Here is a 16,036-nt window from a genome sequence, read left to right on the forward strand (position 1 = left end):
CATCAGACTGGGCTCTGGGCTCTCCAGAGTATGGAAACGGGGTGAGTGTAAAGGACAAGGGACACAGAGGCACACAGGTGGGTTTTCCACCCAACGTTCCAACTGCCTTTACCATTTGGAAATTCCACAAGAAGTCATCGGCTCCTGGGTGAACCCTGCTTCCTGCCCCCCCCCCACCCCCAAGGATCATGGGCCATGCAGAAAGGGTCCCAGAGGCACACAGATGGCTTCCCCACCCAGGTCTGACCCCTCTGTCATGTTTCCAGAGTCCTCTCAAGCCTGATCTGAGATCCCAGACTCAGCCATTCTCCAAGCCCTCTCCACCCTGTGTGACAAGCCTGGAGGCATGTTGTTTCCATTTTCCAGTTGCAGAAACTGAGACCCAGGGAGAGAAAACAACGTGTACAGGCATGCAGCAAGTAAGGGGCAGAGCTGAGATTTGAACCCAGGACTGCTGCCTCCGAAGCCTATGTTCTGACCACCGCATCACACTTCTGCTCCCCACACTGGCACCACCCCAGAGATGGGGGTGCATCTCTTCCCCTGTCGTCGCCCTGGCAGCCAGCACTGAGGTGAGCTCTGAGGATGTGCTCGGCAATTGTCAACTGACTAAATTTAACCCCAAGGCAGTCCAGCAGCTGGGGCCTACGCAGCTGAGTTCCCAAGACTGGGCTCCTGGCCCCCCGGGGTAGATGGAGAGCCCAAGAATCAGCTGGACATTTCCAGGCCATCCTGAAAGACCAGAGCAGGCCAGGAAGACACCCAGTGGGTGGGATGCTGGCCGCCTGGAAGGTAGAAACACAAAGACCAGCAAAGCCAGTGGGCGGCAGAGACAGGAAGAGGCCACAATGGGCCCCGGATGACCGGAGATGTCCCAATTGTTAGCGCCAGCTCTCCGCCTGTTCCCATTACACTGCTGTTCGGACCTGCTGAAGCTTGGGGGATGCTGGGCAGGAGGAGGGCAGGTTTAAGTGGCCACCACCAGCTGGGAGCCCTGGAGGAGAAGGTGCTGCTCCCCAGCCCCCAAGCTGGGCAGCACTTCTAGTCTCCTTCTAGTCATTCATGCATTCCTTCACCTAATAACCATTCACTGGGCACCCACAATGTCTGTGCCTTGTGCTAGACCCTGGGAGGATGCTTGGCCAGCAGAGCTAAGCTCCATTCAGGCAAGTCACACACAGGAGTCATTGGTCCCTGGGTGGGATAGATTCTCCCCCGCCCCCAAGAAAAGCCCTCGCCAGCCCCAGCCTGCAGGAAAGGCCAGTGTGCTCCTTGTTACCATCTTTGCCCCCAAGTGAACTTGCCACACATGTTGACTTGAAAGGGACACACCTGCGAGGCACAAGCAACATTAATCAGAAACCATTCTGCCACCAGAAGCTCCAGCTGAGGTCCTAAATGGATCTCTTAAGGGCCTCACTCAGGCACTTGCTACAGCAGCAGGTCTCTTTGGGCGCCAGGGAGATGGGCAGGGAGTCAGGCGCCAGGACCCCGGACCCCACAGCTCCAACTCCGACTGCAGGAGAAGGGGACACTGAACTTCTGCAAACCCCAGGACCCACAGCCTGTCTCCAGGGCATGGGGTCAGGGGAGGAGGTAGGGGGGTCCACCAATGCCTGGAGAGAAATGTAAGCGATGGAATGTGCACCCAGGTGCTCAGTGTCACCGAGCCATGTCCCCGGAGAGCCACATTTGCTGTTAGCTGGCTGGCACCTGCTGCAGAAGGGTGAGACAACGTGTCTGCACCAAACCATCTGCCCCACAAGCCCAGGACAGGCACACACGTGCACATGCCCCACACCCAGGCCAACCCGATAGGCTCTGATGACCGCGGTCATCTCTCCTGAGGAGTCCTGGCCTTGGCCACCTTCAGCCCACCGTTTTCAGGGAGAGGATGTGGTCTCCGGCTCCAGGAAGCCATGCCTGCACAAGGCTGCTGTTCACATGAGCTCAGCATCTGGAAGGTTTCTCTGAGGCACCTCAGGCCCCACCCCACCCACTCTGACCAGCTGCCACCCGGTGGAAGATGGGGCTCACCCTGGTCTGGGGGCTCCAGGAGGGGAAGATCCCACCAATTCCCAGCCGAGGCGACCCACCCAAGGATGGAGGTAGGACATATGGGCACCGTCCAGCATCTCAAGGCAACCTCAGGGTCCGTGTGGGGATGTCAGGGCTGGGGAAGAACATAAAGGGCTGGCCCAACCCTTCTTTCACAGAGACGCCGGAGCCCAGAAGAGGCAAAGGGCCAACTGAAGCACGTTAGCAGCAAAGCCGAGCCCAGACTCCAAACACCCAGCTACTACCCTCAGCTCTTCCACTGCCCTCTTCTCTCTCCCACCCACCCCCCACCCAAAGCACAGCCAGTTTGAGCCCCTCTTCTTTCCCCTCCCTCCTTCAGGAAGCTGAGCAGACAGACGCAGGGCCTGGGCTTGTGGGCCCAGACCCGAGCGAGGAGCAGGATGATCACAACTGAGTGAAGGCTCAGTTCTTACAACCAGTCAGCCCATATTACCGAGCAGCCCACCCCTGACTGGGCCATGATGGTCTGAGCCCACAGAGGAAGGGCCTGCCCAGCGAGTGTCTGTGTGAGTCCGAGTGCAGGGGGGTGGCAGGGAGAACGGTGTGCGGGGCGGGGGGGGGGGGGGGGGGGGGGGGGGGAGCCGGGTATGAGGGAAACGGGGAGGGGCAGGGAAGCCAAGGGCGGAGTCCACTGTAGCTCTCACCTGCCCCCTCCCGTGGGCACCGGGGAGCCAGGGTCCCAGCAGAACTTGCTCAGAGGGTCGCTCCTCACCTCCTTGGTCAGGCCCAGCCGCCCCAAGGAAAGGGCTGCCCCGGGAGAGGCGACTTGCTTTTTGTCCCCCCTCAGGGACTGCCCTGGGCAGTGGGCAGCAAAAGCTCGAGACAGAGAAGGAGAAGTTGTGAGCGACTTCCTGAGCGGGGCAGCCCAAGTGGAGGTTCTCACACCCCCTGGGTTTCTAAGGAGGAAGAACAGTGGGGGCGCCGAACACACAGGAACACAGGACAGGTCTGCAAACGGGCAGGAAGTTTTCCTGGAGCAAAACCCGTCAAAACAGAATTCTTTCGCTGGGTAATATTTTCCTCCCTGCCCCTGTCGCCCATACTCAAACAGGTCTGTTGTTGTTTTCATAATCTGCGAGAGGAAATCGAGCCCCTTTCGGCAGAGACTTCAGGCGCCAAACCAAATCGCTCAACAGATACTCCCAGCTGGCTTCCCCTTCCCCTCTTCCTCCGAGTGGAAAGTTTGCGGGAGACGTTCACGTCATGCTCCCACGCGCTCCCTGCTCCTGGGGCTCTGGCCTGGGCGACGCAGCTGGGTGGCGACGGAGTGGGGCACGCCCATTGGGGTTCTGTGTGGGGAGTGGGGGCGGCAGCTAGCACGGCCTGGGCACCTGGCGTGGGCCGGGCATTCTGCATATGACCTAATGTAATCTTTTTTTTTAAGTTTTATTTATTTTTGAGAGAGAGAGAGAGAGAGAGAGAGAGAGAGAGAGTGCATGTGCATGAGCAGGGGAGGGGCAGAGAGAGGGAGACACGGAATCTGAAGCAGGCTCCAGGCTCTGAGCTGTCAGCACAGAGCCTGACATGGGGCTCAAACCCACAAACCATGAGATCGTGACCTGAGCCGAAGTCAGATGCTTAATCCACTGAGCCACCCAGACGCCCCTGACATAACTTAATCTTCACAGCAACCTACTGGTAGCCCCACTTGCATGTGAGGCAACAGGCTCAAAGAGGTTGAGTAAAACTTGCCCAAGGTCACAGGTGGTGAGGGGCAGGGCCCAGGTTTAAACACAGGTCTGTCTGAGTCCAAAGCTCTTCCCACTCCACTCCACGGCCTCCCTGAAACGTGCCCGGGACAGAACCTCCCAGCAAAGCTCCAGGGGTACGGTACAGCCTAGAATGGAAGGCAGGTGTCGGAGAGCCTGGCGGCCCGGGGGCAGGGCCTCACCCGACTACACATGCTCAGATACCCCATGGCTGGCTGGCAGCCCCACTGTCAGAGGCACTGATCCGAGCTGGGCATCCGTGCCACCCAGAGTAGTGGGGCTCGGGGCAAGTGGGAGGGAGTCCGGGGCATCTTGGGTCCACACCTACCTTCCTGCAGCTTCACACTCTGGAGGTAGAGGGGGTTCCTCAGGACGTTGCAGCGGCCCGGCTCATCTTCTTTGGTGAAGAGCAGCAGATCCGAGTAGGCAAATAGCGTCACCTGCATCATGAAGGAGCAAACACAAGTGGCTGTTCTGCTGTCCCAGAGGCCAGGAGCCACAGCCTCCCCAGGACGTCTGGGCAAGGGGTCCTTGTCATCTCGGGCAGAAGTAGACTAGATCAGACTCTCAGTGTGGCGTCGGGCAAAGGCAGACACCTGATCCGCAATCAGACTTCCCCTTCTCTCTACGGTGTTCTACACCCCCACTCCTTATAGTGGGGAAAACAGCATAACACAAGACCCTCACCTTTGGTGGCAGATGGCCCCTGCAGGTGTCTCCACAGCCCAACACCCCCCCACCCCCAGGCCATCTTTCTGCCTAACTGCCCCTGGAATCTCCAGCCCAGTGCCACTGGCTCACTGCTGGCTTGGAGCCACCCGTGAGCTGAGGGATGTTTGCACATTTGCTCGGATTCTCCTCTAAACGTCTGGCTGAAAGAGCACAGTGCACTTGGAATCAGAAGTCCTGAGGCTCCTACCCGACTCAGGAGCCGTGAAAACTTGGTTAGGGTCCCTGAACCCTCAGCTTCGGTTTTGTCATCCATATAGACACGGGACAGCCCCTGCCCAGGTCCCTCACAGGCTTCTTTCACGAGCCCTGTGTAGACTATGAATCGAAGCATCATGCAATGTGAGTCCTTGCTGTCACATTCTTCGCGGATAATTTTAACTGCATTAATGCATAATCAGTTCAAGAAAAAGCCAGTTACTTACGCGCCAGTACAGACATGTATGGAACTTTTATCTCTTTTTTATGCACTAGCTGCTCCAAAAATAAAGGAGGAAGCTATTTTTAGACATTATAGGTAAACCAACAGGCATGCTCAGCATAGTTTCATGCTAAAAAAAACCCACTTGATCCCCAAATGCCACTGAAGATTACACTGCTCTCTGTTTCGTAAATCCTGCAGTGGCCTTTAGTTAAAAGCAATAAAGATCCAATTTTACATTCTCCGAAGAGGACAAAATATTATTAGTTATGTGAACTTCCCTTGGAGGTGTCACAACCTGACATGTCACTTCTCGTGGGGTAAGAAGAGTCAGCCAGAGGGCTTCGCATGCATCCCCGAAGGCCACAGCCAGCGTGTACTGGACGGTTGCTGGAGTTTAAACAGTCAACATGTTGACATTTAGCTATCAGACTGTTAACAGACCTAACAGCTCCACCTCTGATGCCCTCTCCTACAGAAAAACTTACGAGGATATATTAACGTGAAACCAGAAGGATGTTCTCAGCAGCCTCTTTGTAATAAAAAAGTAAAGAACACAGATGCCCATCAAGAGAGGGTGGATAAAATAAATTATTCCCCCCTTCCCATGGTAGAATTGTATGCAACTGTGAAAAGAATAAAGGAAAGCTGTCCGGGCAGAAATTGCGTGGGCAGAGTGCCCACCCTGCACTATGTAAGTCAAATAGTGCAACGTGCAAGAATGCCTCCAGTTTAGTCCAATCTTGTAAAATGGAACTGTCAATTTGTACTTTTGTCTAAAATACTCACCACCACACTCTTCACTCTGGGGAGTGGAATTTCATACATTTCTGTTTAATTTGCACTGTATTGCAAGAGAGTCTATTACTTTCGAGATTTTAAAAATATATAGGGGCGCCTGGGTGGCTCAGTCGGTTGGGCATCCAACTTCGGCTCAGGTCATGATCTCACAGTCTGTGAGCTTGAGCCCCACATCGGGCTCTGTGCTGACAGCTCAGAGCCCGGAGCCTGTTTCAGATTCTGTGTCTCCCTCTCTCTATGCCCCTCTCCCACTCGCGCTCTGTCTCCCTCTGTCTCAAAAATAAATAAACATTAAAAATATATAAATATTTTTCAAAGGATCTCTTGGCTTCTTGAGCACAGTGCAAACAGACATTTGAAGGCATCTGGGTCACAGAGACAATAGGCGTGTCCTTGAACAGGAGGCTCCCAGTGGCTCCAGCTTCTCCAATGGGGACCAAATATAAGAGCTCAGGAACCCTGGGCTGGGAGGGATCCTGGAAGTGACTCTTTCCAGCCCCCTTCCAGACCATAGTCCCGACCCACCACAGCCCAAAAGAAGCTCCCATCTGTTCAGTTCTTTCTTTCTGCTCAGTGCGTTTTCACTTGTAAATAACATGACTGCCTTTATTTATAGATGAGGACCCTGCAGCTCAGAGAGGTTAAGTGACCTGTTCAAGGCCACACAGCTAGGGCCATTGCCGAGGTCTAGCTGACCCCAAAGCTTTCACTATACGGAGAGGTAGCAATATGCCTACAGCTGTCCTGCCCCTGAATGTGAAAGAATCCAAACAGAGACCAAAACAGAAAAGCAAAGGAGACCAAAACTGAAGTCAAGGGAGGGGAAGAAGATGATCTAAGAGCTGAGAAGGATCTGAGGGGCTGAGTCTCTGAGCAAACCTGGAGGCTTTCCCACTACAAAGAAACCTGGCAGTCACCTCCAGACCCATGGGGAAGCTGGTCAGGGAAGGGTCGGAGGAGGTGGTCTGTCAGGAACCTAATAAGTCAAAAAATGTCCCAGGCTCTGAGAGAGCTGGGTGGACGGCAACGGGAGAAGAACCACAGGCAAGGTGAGAAAGCTCCAGGCCACTACTCTGGCCCCGATTCTCAGAGCTGAGAATGTGGTCTAGACAGGAAGTGATTAAGGCATGAATGAAGAATTTCCCCAAAGGTCGGGTCAGGGAAAGGACAGAGCTGGCACACAGCAGGAGGCAGGGCAGAGGGGCAAGCGTGCCAGGGGAGGGCGGGTGGGCCTCTCTCCCAGGTCACCAGCACCGTGCTGGCCTTCCTCCAACAGAACCCACGGTGGAGTGATGCCCATCTCCACGGCCCAATTACCCCACTGCCTTCCACAAAAGGCCAGGGGGGCTGCCAGGCGTCTTCCCCACACAGGTTCCAAGGGCACATCTGTTTTCCCAAAGGGTCAAGGGTTGAGAGATTGCTTGGTTAGGAAATCCTTGCGACTTGGAGGGTCACTTCTCCCAAGCAGCCCTAATCGAGTTTTCTCTGGAGATCTTGCCTAAAGGCAGGGTTTGCCGAAAAGACCTCGGTGCCTTAGTTAATGGTAAACTCAGTGAGTCAGTGCATAAAGTGAGGGTGTGTCAATCCCGTGCCCCTGTGACCTCCAGCACCAGGCCTGACTACACAGTAGATGCTCAACAGCTCTTGTTTGAACGTGTAAGTGAGGCTACTCCAGAAGGCTGATTTGATCTCAGGGCCCATTAATCAAGTGTGTGACTTCTGGGAGGAGGTATGATGGGGGGCAGCTCAGTGCGATACTGCATCAGCTCACAGACGTTAGCACACAGGAGGACGCTTGGAGAAGAGATGGGAAGAACAAGGAGGAACATGCCAGGAATAAACGTGAGGGCAAGGGAGAACTCTCTACAATCTAGCACTTTCCAGGAACATAACCCATGCCTGGAGAGGCTGCCTCTACAGATCCAAAACTGGCTGGAAAGCCATCAGCTGGAAAGTTACAGGGAAGCCATCAGAACGGGCAACTCCTGAGGGCCCAATCAATGCTGCAATTCTACAAACTTATCCAAGCCCCTCTTGAATTGGTTTAGACTTTTGACCTGAAGATACCAAGATCCATGTATTTGCTTCCTAGCATATTTCATGAAAAAGACATATATTTATTTTACTTGTCTTTGTATCGCTTCTTTCAATCTTCAAAAGGGATCTCTGAGCTCTAAGGCACCAAAGATTCAGTAGACAAAGATTTTCTGGACAAACTGTGACTATAATCGGACTGTGGCTCCAACCATGTGCTTGCCAGTCTGTTTTTAAACAAACGTGCCGGAGGCAGCATGGGATCATGAAAGTGCTGCTGAGCCAGAGAGCAGAGACCCTTGAGTTCCAGTAAATCTCCCTAGAGCCTCAGCTTCCTCATCTGTAGAATGGGGACAACTGCGCCTCTCAAGAGGATACTGCAAGAGCTAATTTAAGATCTACTATGTAAAATGCGTGCACAGTGAGAATACACAGTAAGTGCTCGGTGTTTGAGCACCTAATGGCAAGAGGACAAACAAGAGAGCAAATCCAGACATACGTGTGTATTTCAGGATGACTGTCATTTCTGCCTTCCTCTGGGTCTTGTGGATTTACAGCCACACCTCACTTTCTGACCGTTGGCCACCTGACTTAGCTCCACCACACTTACTCACCAAGCACAGTTCCAAGTGACTTCTTGTTCCTAAAACTCAAATCTCCCCTCACCAAGACGAAGTTTTACTCTCTCACACGCAATTCAGAAGATATGCAAAGGTTCCTAAGAAAGGTCCCCATGAGGAAGCTCAAAGCCCGTGTGGGAGAAATAAGCATGCAGTCTCCCCAGGGAGTTCCCGTGAAAAAGAAAACGCTCATTTGGAACATATGAGTTCTGGTCCCCTTGTTGAACACATACATACACACACACACACACACACACACACACACACACACACACACACACAAGCAGCCTCCTGCTTAGCCACAATTACACATAATGTCCCAGAATGCCAGAATGCTGAGGTTGAACGGGCCCTTAGAGACCAGCCAACCACAGCTGCCTCTAATACACACACCCTCACTGTTCAGATGAGGGCACGGAGGGAGGACGGAGAAGTCACGAGCCAGCCAGCAGCAGAACAGGAGCTGGCTATATGCTTCCTGCCTCCTCCAAGTTTCCTGATCATTCTACCACCCCAAGCTGTCACTCAGCTCAGCCAAGCCCCACTGCCGGCCTGATGAACAGCAAGCCCCAGGTAGTCCAGTCAGATTCCAGGGCTCCAACTTCTGTGCCACACAGACTTCACAGGACTGAGCCGGCTCTGGGAATTGTGTCGGGGAGGGAGATTCCCCCAGTTAGAGATAAGCAGAGGCCGGCTCCCAGGAAGAATGGCATGATCTCCACACCCAGGCCTCGGCTGGCAGAGCTGGAGCCCAGAGGATTTGGGATTTGGGTTAGTACGGACCAAGAAAACCTGAGTAAGTGATGCTCCTTCAAAAATCCTCTTTGGCTAACAGCTCTAATCTTCTTACCTACAAAGTCATTCATCACAGCTGGGGTGAACTGCCATCTCTCCTGCTCCTTGGGGGAAGTTGGCATAAACAATGGGATGTCTTGAGGGATTGGAAAACTTTCTAACCATCAAAGATGAACCAGACAGCTTTGAGAGGTAGTGAGTTCCCCATCGCTGGAGATGTACAAGCAAAAGCTGGGTAGCCATTCGGTAAGGAGGGGGATGGAAGGGGAGGAGGGTGGGAGACTTCAGGATTTTTCTATCCTGAGACTGTATAATTCTAAGACCACCGGTGAAACCCCACCCGGGAAACACGTGTGTGAGGCTTACCTCGACAGCCTTGTTCCTCCCCTCATACAGCAGCAGCTCCTCAGACAACAGGAGTGTCCGGGCAGGGTTACAGAGATCTAAAGGCTGAAAACAATGTGGGCAGTTCAGAGAAGTCCAACGGAGATGGGGTGTGGGGAGAGGCAGCTTGCCAGAGCCAGCCACAGAGAACCCTCTCAACTGACAACGAGAAGCCTCCAGCCTCCCCCCACCCTGGGAGCCCAGACGCCCCCTCACACACAGGTGGAAACAGAAAGACAGATGCTCTTGTCCTGAGCGGAACTGGTGCTGCCACCCTCCCCGCCAAGCCTCACTGTAAGAGCCACACTGTGGCAGGAAGTCCGACCACATGTTTAAGCCCTCGCAATCCTTCCCCCAGCTCCCTGACTACACTGGGCTCCAGGGCCCTGCCAGGCCCCACTCTCCTCCATCTGTCCCGTTCAGGCCTCATGGGAAAGTCCCTGCTGCCAGGCCCAGGCTCTCAGGACACCTTCCTGAGAGCCTCATGCCAGATTTGGTCACTTAAGTCCCTTCAGAGACAGGCCAGTCCCTGCTTGAGTTAACGGACTCCTTTGCAGCCATCAGTCCTCAGGGACCAATTCCCACCCAAAATTCCTACCCACCCCAGCATCCTGCCTCATACCCACTGAGGAGCCCTTTGCCCAGCCCAGAGAAAGCTCCCTAAGATCTGGATTACCCAGCAAGACTTATTCTCTGTGAATGATATTTATAACGTGGCTTCCGGGTTACCTGAACCAAGCAAGGTGATGGAAGAAAGACAATGGGACAAATGTCATCTATACACAACAACCTGGATGGATCTCACAAGGAACGTGAGGCAGAAGAAGCAAGGCCCCAGAAGAGGCCAAACAAAACATGTGACCTGGGAAAGCACACGTAGATGGTAAAAGGAAGGGAGAGCCAGGAAAGGACTAGTGTGGAGTCAGGCACTACGATCGGGAAGAGACATGTGCAGCCTCTGCAGTGGCAGCAACGGCCTGTAGCTGTCCCTTCGTGGACATCTGCTTTGCAATTATTCGTTACTATACTGGTTCACGCGTTGGCTTGTATACTTTACAATTTAAAAGTTGTTATAATGTTTTGAAAACGAATTTTAAATTTTTTAACAAAGATCTTAAAATGAAAGTGAAAAAGAATCCCTGTGGATGCCAAGACCTTGGTGGTTCCATCCTGAGAAAGAGAAAAAACGAAAAGAAAAGGCAGGAGTCATCTGGGGAGAGGTAGGTCACCTGCCAGCGATGTGGTGCATCCTGACAAAGTTGTAACGTCCACTGGACAGCGACAGTCCCGGAATGGGATGCCAGGGAGACCAGAGAAGGAAGGCATGGTCAGAAATGAGGCCCTTGGGGTGGGAGGGTTGGGGCACCTGGGTGGTTCAGTCAGTTGGGCATCTGATTCTTGATTTCAGCTCAGGTCATGATCCCACAGTCATGGGATCGAGCCCGCATTGGGGTCCGTGCTGAGCCTGGAGCCTGCTTGAGATTGTATTTCCCTCTACTGCTCCTCTGCTCTCACTCTCTCTCTCTCTCCCTCTCCAAAAAAACAAAAACAAAAATGAAAAAGAAGCCCTTGGGTCTATGTCATCTCTATGTTGCCGATGAAGAGGACCAACTAACACAATCTTTCTAGAAAGCAATTTGTCAATATATATAAAGAGTCTTTAAAATGTTTATGACCCATGACCCTGTCATTTCACTTCTAAAGATCTCTTCCACGGAAAATAATCCGAGGGGCAGGTCACAGGCAAGGACTTTCATCACAGAGTTGTTTCCAATAGCAAAGGAAGTAAACGGAAGAATATCCAAGTAGAGAACCAGTTAAAGAAAGATGGTATGGCCAGAGAATAGAATAGTGTGCAATCGCCTCAAAAGAAAGGCTCAGAGAGAATTTAGTGATGTGGGAAATGTCTGTGCTACGATTTTCATTTAAAAAAGGCAGAAGGATAGAAAAATGTGCAATGAGATCGGTTTAGCTTTCTTTCTGAAACGTGTATATGCACACACAGAAGACACCTAAATGTTCACACTGCTGGTGTCTGGGTGGTGGAAGACCCGAAGGTTTGGAAATGGGGAGGAAGAGAAGGAAGAAGCAGAGGGAGAAGCAGGAGAGGGGAGATGTAAATGAATCTTGGGCCACCAGCGAATCCTGGAATCCTGGCCAGGCACGTTTGTGAAGACCAAGGAGGCCAGACAAGATGCCAGACCTCAAGGCTCTCCCTTGGCCATTTCCAAACAACGAACCACTGGATGAGCCAGAAAGCAGAAGCCTCAGCAAACAGGCCCCGTGACAATGCAACAAATAGCTGGAGTGTGCCTGCCCTGGCCCCAGAGAAAGGGAAAGTCAGGAAAGGGAGCAGGGAGAAAATCCTCCTGGTGCTCAGCTTCCCCGCCCCCACCCTCCTGGAGACCTCTGCCCCCTCAGTATAACCCCTAGAATCCTGAGCACCTGCACTCTTCTTTCCCCAAAGGGGACCCTCCCGGAACGAGGCACCATCCCCGAACCCTGGGACGAAGGACCCTCCTCTTTCTCATCTCCTGAGGGAGCCCATGGGGCCAGCTACTAGCTCACCTGAACAAAGACCGGGAACACCAGGACCTTGGGGGCCAGGGTGACATAGGTGCCATAGCTTGAGTGTGGGGTGTGCGGCCTCATGACCGGGCAGTTCTGGTAGTTCCCATGGCCCTTCATGGTCTGCACTGTCTTCATCAGCCGGGACTTCTTCCCCAGGCCTGTGTAGGACTTCCCTTTACTGGGACCACCTGATTCTGTGGAACAGAAATGGGGGACCATGAGCCATTTCCACACAAAGGCATCCCTGCATCACCTGCAAAGACATCCTTTCCGCAGAAACGGGGAACACAGACTCAGCCAGTCCATCAGCATTTACTGAGCATATGCTACATGCAGGGCCCTATGCAAGGTACTGGGAACAGAGCGGGGCCTCAGAAGGGCCTCAGGCCTCAAGGAGTTCCCTCACACTCTAATGGGAGTTACACATAAACAAGCGACTCCAGGACTCAGATGGAGCTGGCAACCACCAGCTAGGCTAGGGGCACCGTCCAGTGTCCAGAATCCGAATCAGACTTACCAGTTTGGCCTCATACTTTTCAAAATTGGGAAACCTCTCCTATTTGAAAAATCAGACGAGCTGACCTCACCAGGCCCACGGTCCCACGTAGAAGCATCCGTCAGTTGGACTGCCCTGTGTGTCAGATGCGCGCTCTCCCTGCCGCCACCATTCCCACAGCTCCCTAGACATGCCCAGCACAGCTCACCTGTTACATCGCCCCCCAGGTCCCACGGACAAAGGGACTGGAGGTCCAGTGGTAACCTGGGCTTCCCCAGGCTGTATGGGAGCCTTCTCTCTATTAGCCATGGGGGCGGGGACGGCCTGGCTCACGTAAGTCAGTCTACAATGAGCAGTGCACCTGCTGCCCCAGGTCTCGGGAAAGAGCGCCAGCTCTGAAGCCACATGGCTGTGCCCAGACCCCTTTCCTCTCTGCTTACTAGCTCGGTGACCTTTAGCCACTCGCTTCCCCCACCCTTAGAGACTTGCTTTCCTCCACTGCAATAATATTACCAAGTTCAATGGGTTGCTGTGAGCATTCAATGAGATGCTCCAAGTAAAGCCCCACAATGATGCCTGGAACCCGGTAAGTGCACCAGAAAAGTTAGCTGCTAACTTATTGTGGCTCTTGCTGTTGTGGTTCCTCCACTTGGAAAAGCAATTCAATCAGGTGCCCCACAGGCTGAAAATCCTAGGCTTCACTGCAGCCAGAAGATACTCTGGCTGGCCACCAACTCACCATTATTCTAATCAGGAAAAGGAGAGAGAGAAGGAAGCACCTTCAGGGAAGCGAGCAGAAGGCTGCCCAGCAGGGGACACTGCTGGACATACACCCCCAACGGAGCAAGCGGTAGCAAGCAGGTTTTTCTCGTGCCCTGTCCACCAGGCGGAGGCGCAAAGCACAGAGTAGCTAAAAAGTCAGGGATTCTTAGGTGTGAGCAGGTAGGAAGCCAACTTCAGATCCTCCTGCTCCGCATACACCTGGGCCCCCTCCGAGGGGCTCCTGCTGCCTGGTGGACAACTGACCTGGATGCCTGGCCCATGTCCCAGGACCCAGGTCCCTTTCCACCACTCCCCTGTCCTGGCAGGCAGGGGGCGAACAGGTGGTCTGACCCCAGCTACCTCTGGGGGAAGTTCCCCACCAACGCGAGGTCCACGGCCTCAAAGGAACAAACTCAGTTCGGAAGATTTCACACTTATTTCCTCCGCCCACCGCATGCCCCTTCCCCCCGAGCAGGGTGAGAAAAACAAGTCAGCTCCCCCATCACAAGTGACCACCCATCACAGCCATAACTTGGGGGCAGGACTCAAACCATAATAACTTAAACCACTTCCTGCCTCTTTGAGGAGTGGCTTAGAGAAGAGTAGAAAGGGTGGGGGAGGGGGACAGATGCATGGAACTAGTTAGCTAGCTCCTACTCTGGTCTGGCCATGGACCTCAGCCCCAGAGTGGTCTGTGTCCTTTGCTGAAAGAGCCCATCCTGGGTCTCAAGAACTGCACTGGATCTGAGCTGGTCAAGAAACTTGAACTTGAGCCCTGGCTCCCCCAGACTCTGGCTGTGCAACCCTGAACAGTTTCCTCCCTCCTCTGAGCTAGAGTTTTCTCCTCTGTTAAGGGGGGCTGGTAGGGGGCTCTCACGACAGGCCTGAAGGGAAAGGGCCTCATGAACGGTACCAGAGTGGGGAGCACAGGGGATTATCACAAACCCAAGCCGACAGATAATAAACGCATCGGGGCTGGCGTTAGGACAGGGCTGCTGGGCCTCAAACCATACTGTGAATGAGGTCACAGGGCCAATCTGAAACTAGACAGTCTATCTGAACATGACCAAGCCTAGACCAGAGGAGGCAAAACCACACAGGGCTGACAAGTGAGGGACTGGGGCAACACAGGCCAAAATTAAAGGGTACCATTTGCTGATGCCAAAATCTGGGCCCTGAAGGTCCAGTCTCAGGCTTGTACAAGAATCTATGTCTTCCCTTCCCTAGCCTAGCTGCACACACAGGGTCGTCACAGCACCTTCGCCTTGGGCCTACAGAGCCAAAAATAAGCTGTGTGACATGCCTCTGCCCTCAGGTAGGAAAAGTCTGCTTAGCCCCATTTTATAGACCAGGCAACTGAGCCCTGGAGTGGTTGGGTGACTTTCCAGGGACATCTGGCCAGTATATGGTACAAAGCAAGATCAATCCAACCTATGCAACAGTCATGCCTGGGAGCCCCATCTCCACACACCCTGGATCACCTGTGATAAATGGGCATGGCTCTCCAAAAAGGATTTTCTAAACTATCTTTTTAAAAAAAAACAGTCCAGTTTGCGACTGAGCTGCTGAGCTCTGCAAAGTCAACCCCCTTGACTTCCCACCTGCTACCTCTTAACATCCTCTGGTCCAAGCCCCGACATCGCCCCTTTTTGCTAGGACACCTGCTTCACTGACCAAACACAGTAATTACTCGGCTTTGCTCTGGCTTCCGAGGCGAGCCCTGGCAGCCATCCCACTCTGGCAGTGGAGAATCTAAGGCTGGGCCCCTTTGAAGGGCAGGGGACAATGCTGAGGGCCCCAGCGGCCCTGGGGAACATGCCAGCTACAAGCAGCAAGTGCCCTGGGCCTCGGAAGGGTACCAGATCCCGTTCAACTCTGGACGGCTCCATCCTGCCCCGTGAAAGGAGCCTGGGCAGCCCAACCAGAGGAGGAAGCACAAGTCGGCACCGCGGTGACAGCCCGAGCCTCTGGAGAACCCCAAGTGTGTTTAAGGAAAGGTTCAGTTTCACCCCTTCCTCTGAACTCCAGGACTTGGGGCCATGAAGACTTGATGGTTGACAAAGAGAAAAGATGTTCTTGTATACCAAAAAAAACTATCGTCATGGAGAATAAATGAAGGAAGGTCAATTCTTAATACAACGCATTCAAAAAGCCACCGTTGTTATTAACACCGTCATCATGTCCTTACTTGTCCCTCTCTCTCTCCACAGCTTTGATGACCGGGCCCTTCTTGGTTCACTAAATCTGTGGATACAGGTTGGGAGGACACCAAGAGGCATCTCTGAGGCCAAGAAGGAATCAATCCCACACCACCAGCCCACTGCTGGCAACACACCCCTCCAGCCCCCTTCCTCTGTGACCAGCCTTCCAGCCCTAGAAGCAACCAGCCAGCGTCATTCTCCTTTACTCAGTCACTCAGCAGAAATTGTACCGAGTACCTGCTGTCTGCCACACCCTGGGTCCGGCACTGGAGACACAGAGATGGGGCGGCCCAGGCCCTGCCCTTAATGAAGTCACCATTTAGCAGTGACATCTCCACTCTAACCTAATGCGCTGACTAAAAGCTTTTTAAGAACTCAGTGTTGAATAACTATCAGACTCCTCTCCAGAAGGAATGCAGATTCATTTCCAACAG

At 53.4% G+C, this 16,036-nt stretch overlaps 1 protein-coding gene across 8 annotated transcripts in view; it reads right to left on the reverse strand.

Annotated features, from left to right (window-relative positions):
* Positions 1 to 16,036, reverse strand: part of RGS3 (regulator of G protein signaling 3) — a 140,283-nt gene that overhangs the window by 65,409 nt on the left and 58,838 nt on the right. For all 8 annotated transcript variants that reach the window (XM_047830320.1, XM_047830318.1, XM_047830319.1 and 5 more), the window contains 3 exons: positions 12,141 to 12,337; positions 9,555 to 9,638; positions 4,117 to 4,228 (listed from right to left, as the gene is read on the reverse strand). In XM_047830320.1, the coding sequence (XP_047686276.1) occupies positions 4,117 to 4,228; positions 9,555 to 9,638; positions 12,141 to 12,337 (393 nt within the window). The remainder of the gene's footprint in view (positions 1 to 4,116; positions 4,229 to 9,554; positions 9,639 to 12,140; positions 12,338 to 16,036) is intronic.

Source organism: Prionailurus viverrinus, chromosome D4 (genome assembly GCF_022837055.1).
Source record: "Prionailurus viverrinus isolate Anna chromosome D4, UM_Priviv_1.0, whole genome shotgun sequence".
Lineage (NCBI taxonomy): Eukaryota > Metazoa > Chordata > Mammalia > Carnivora > Felidae > Prionailurus > Prionailurus viverrinus.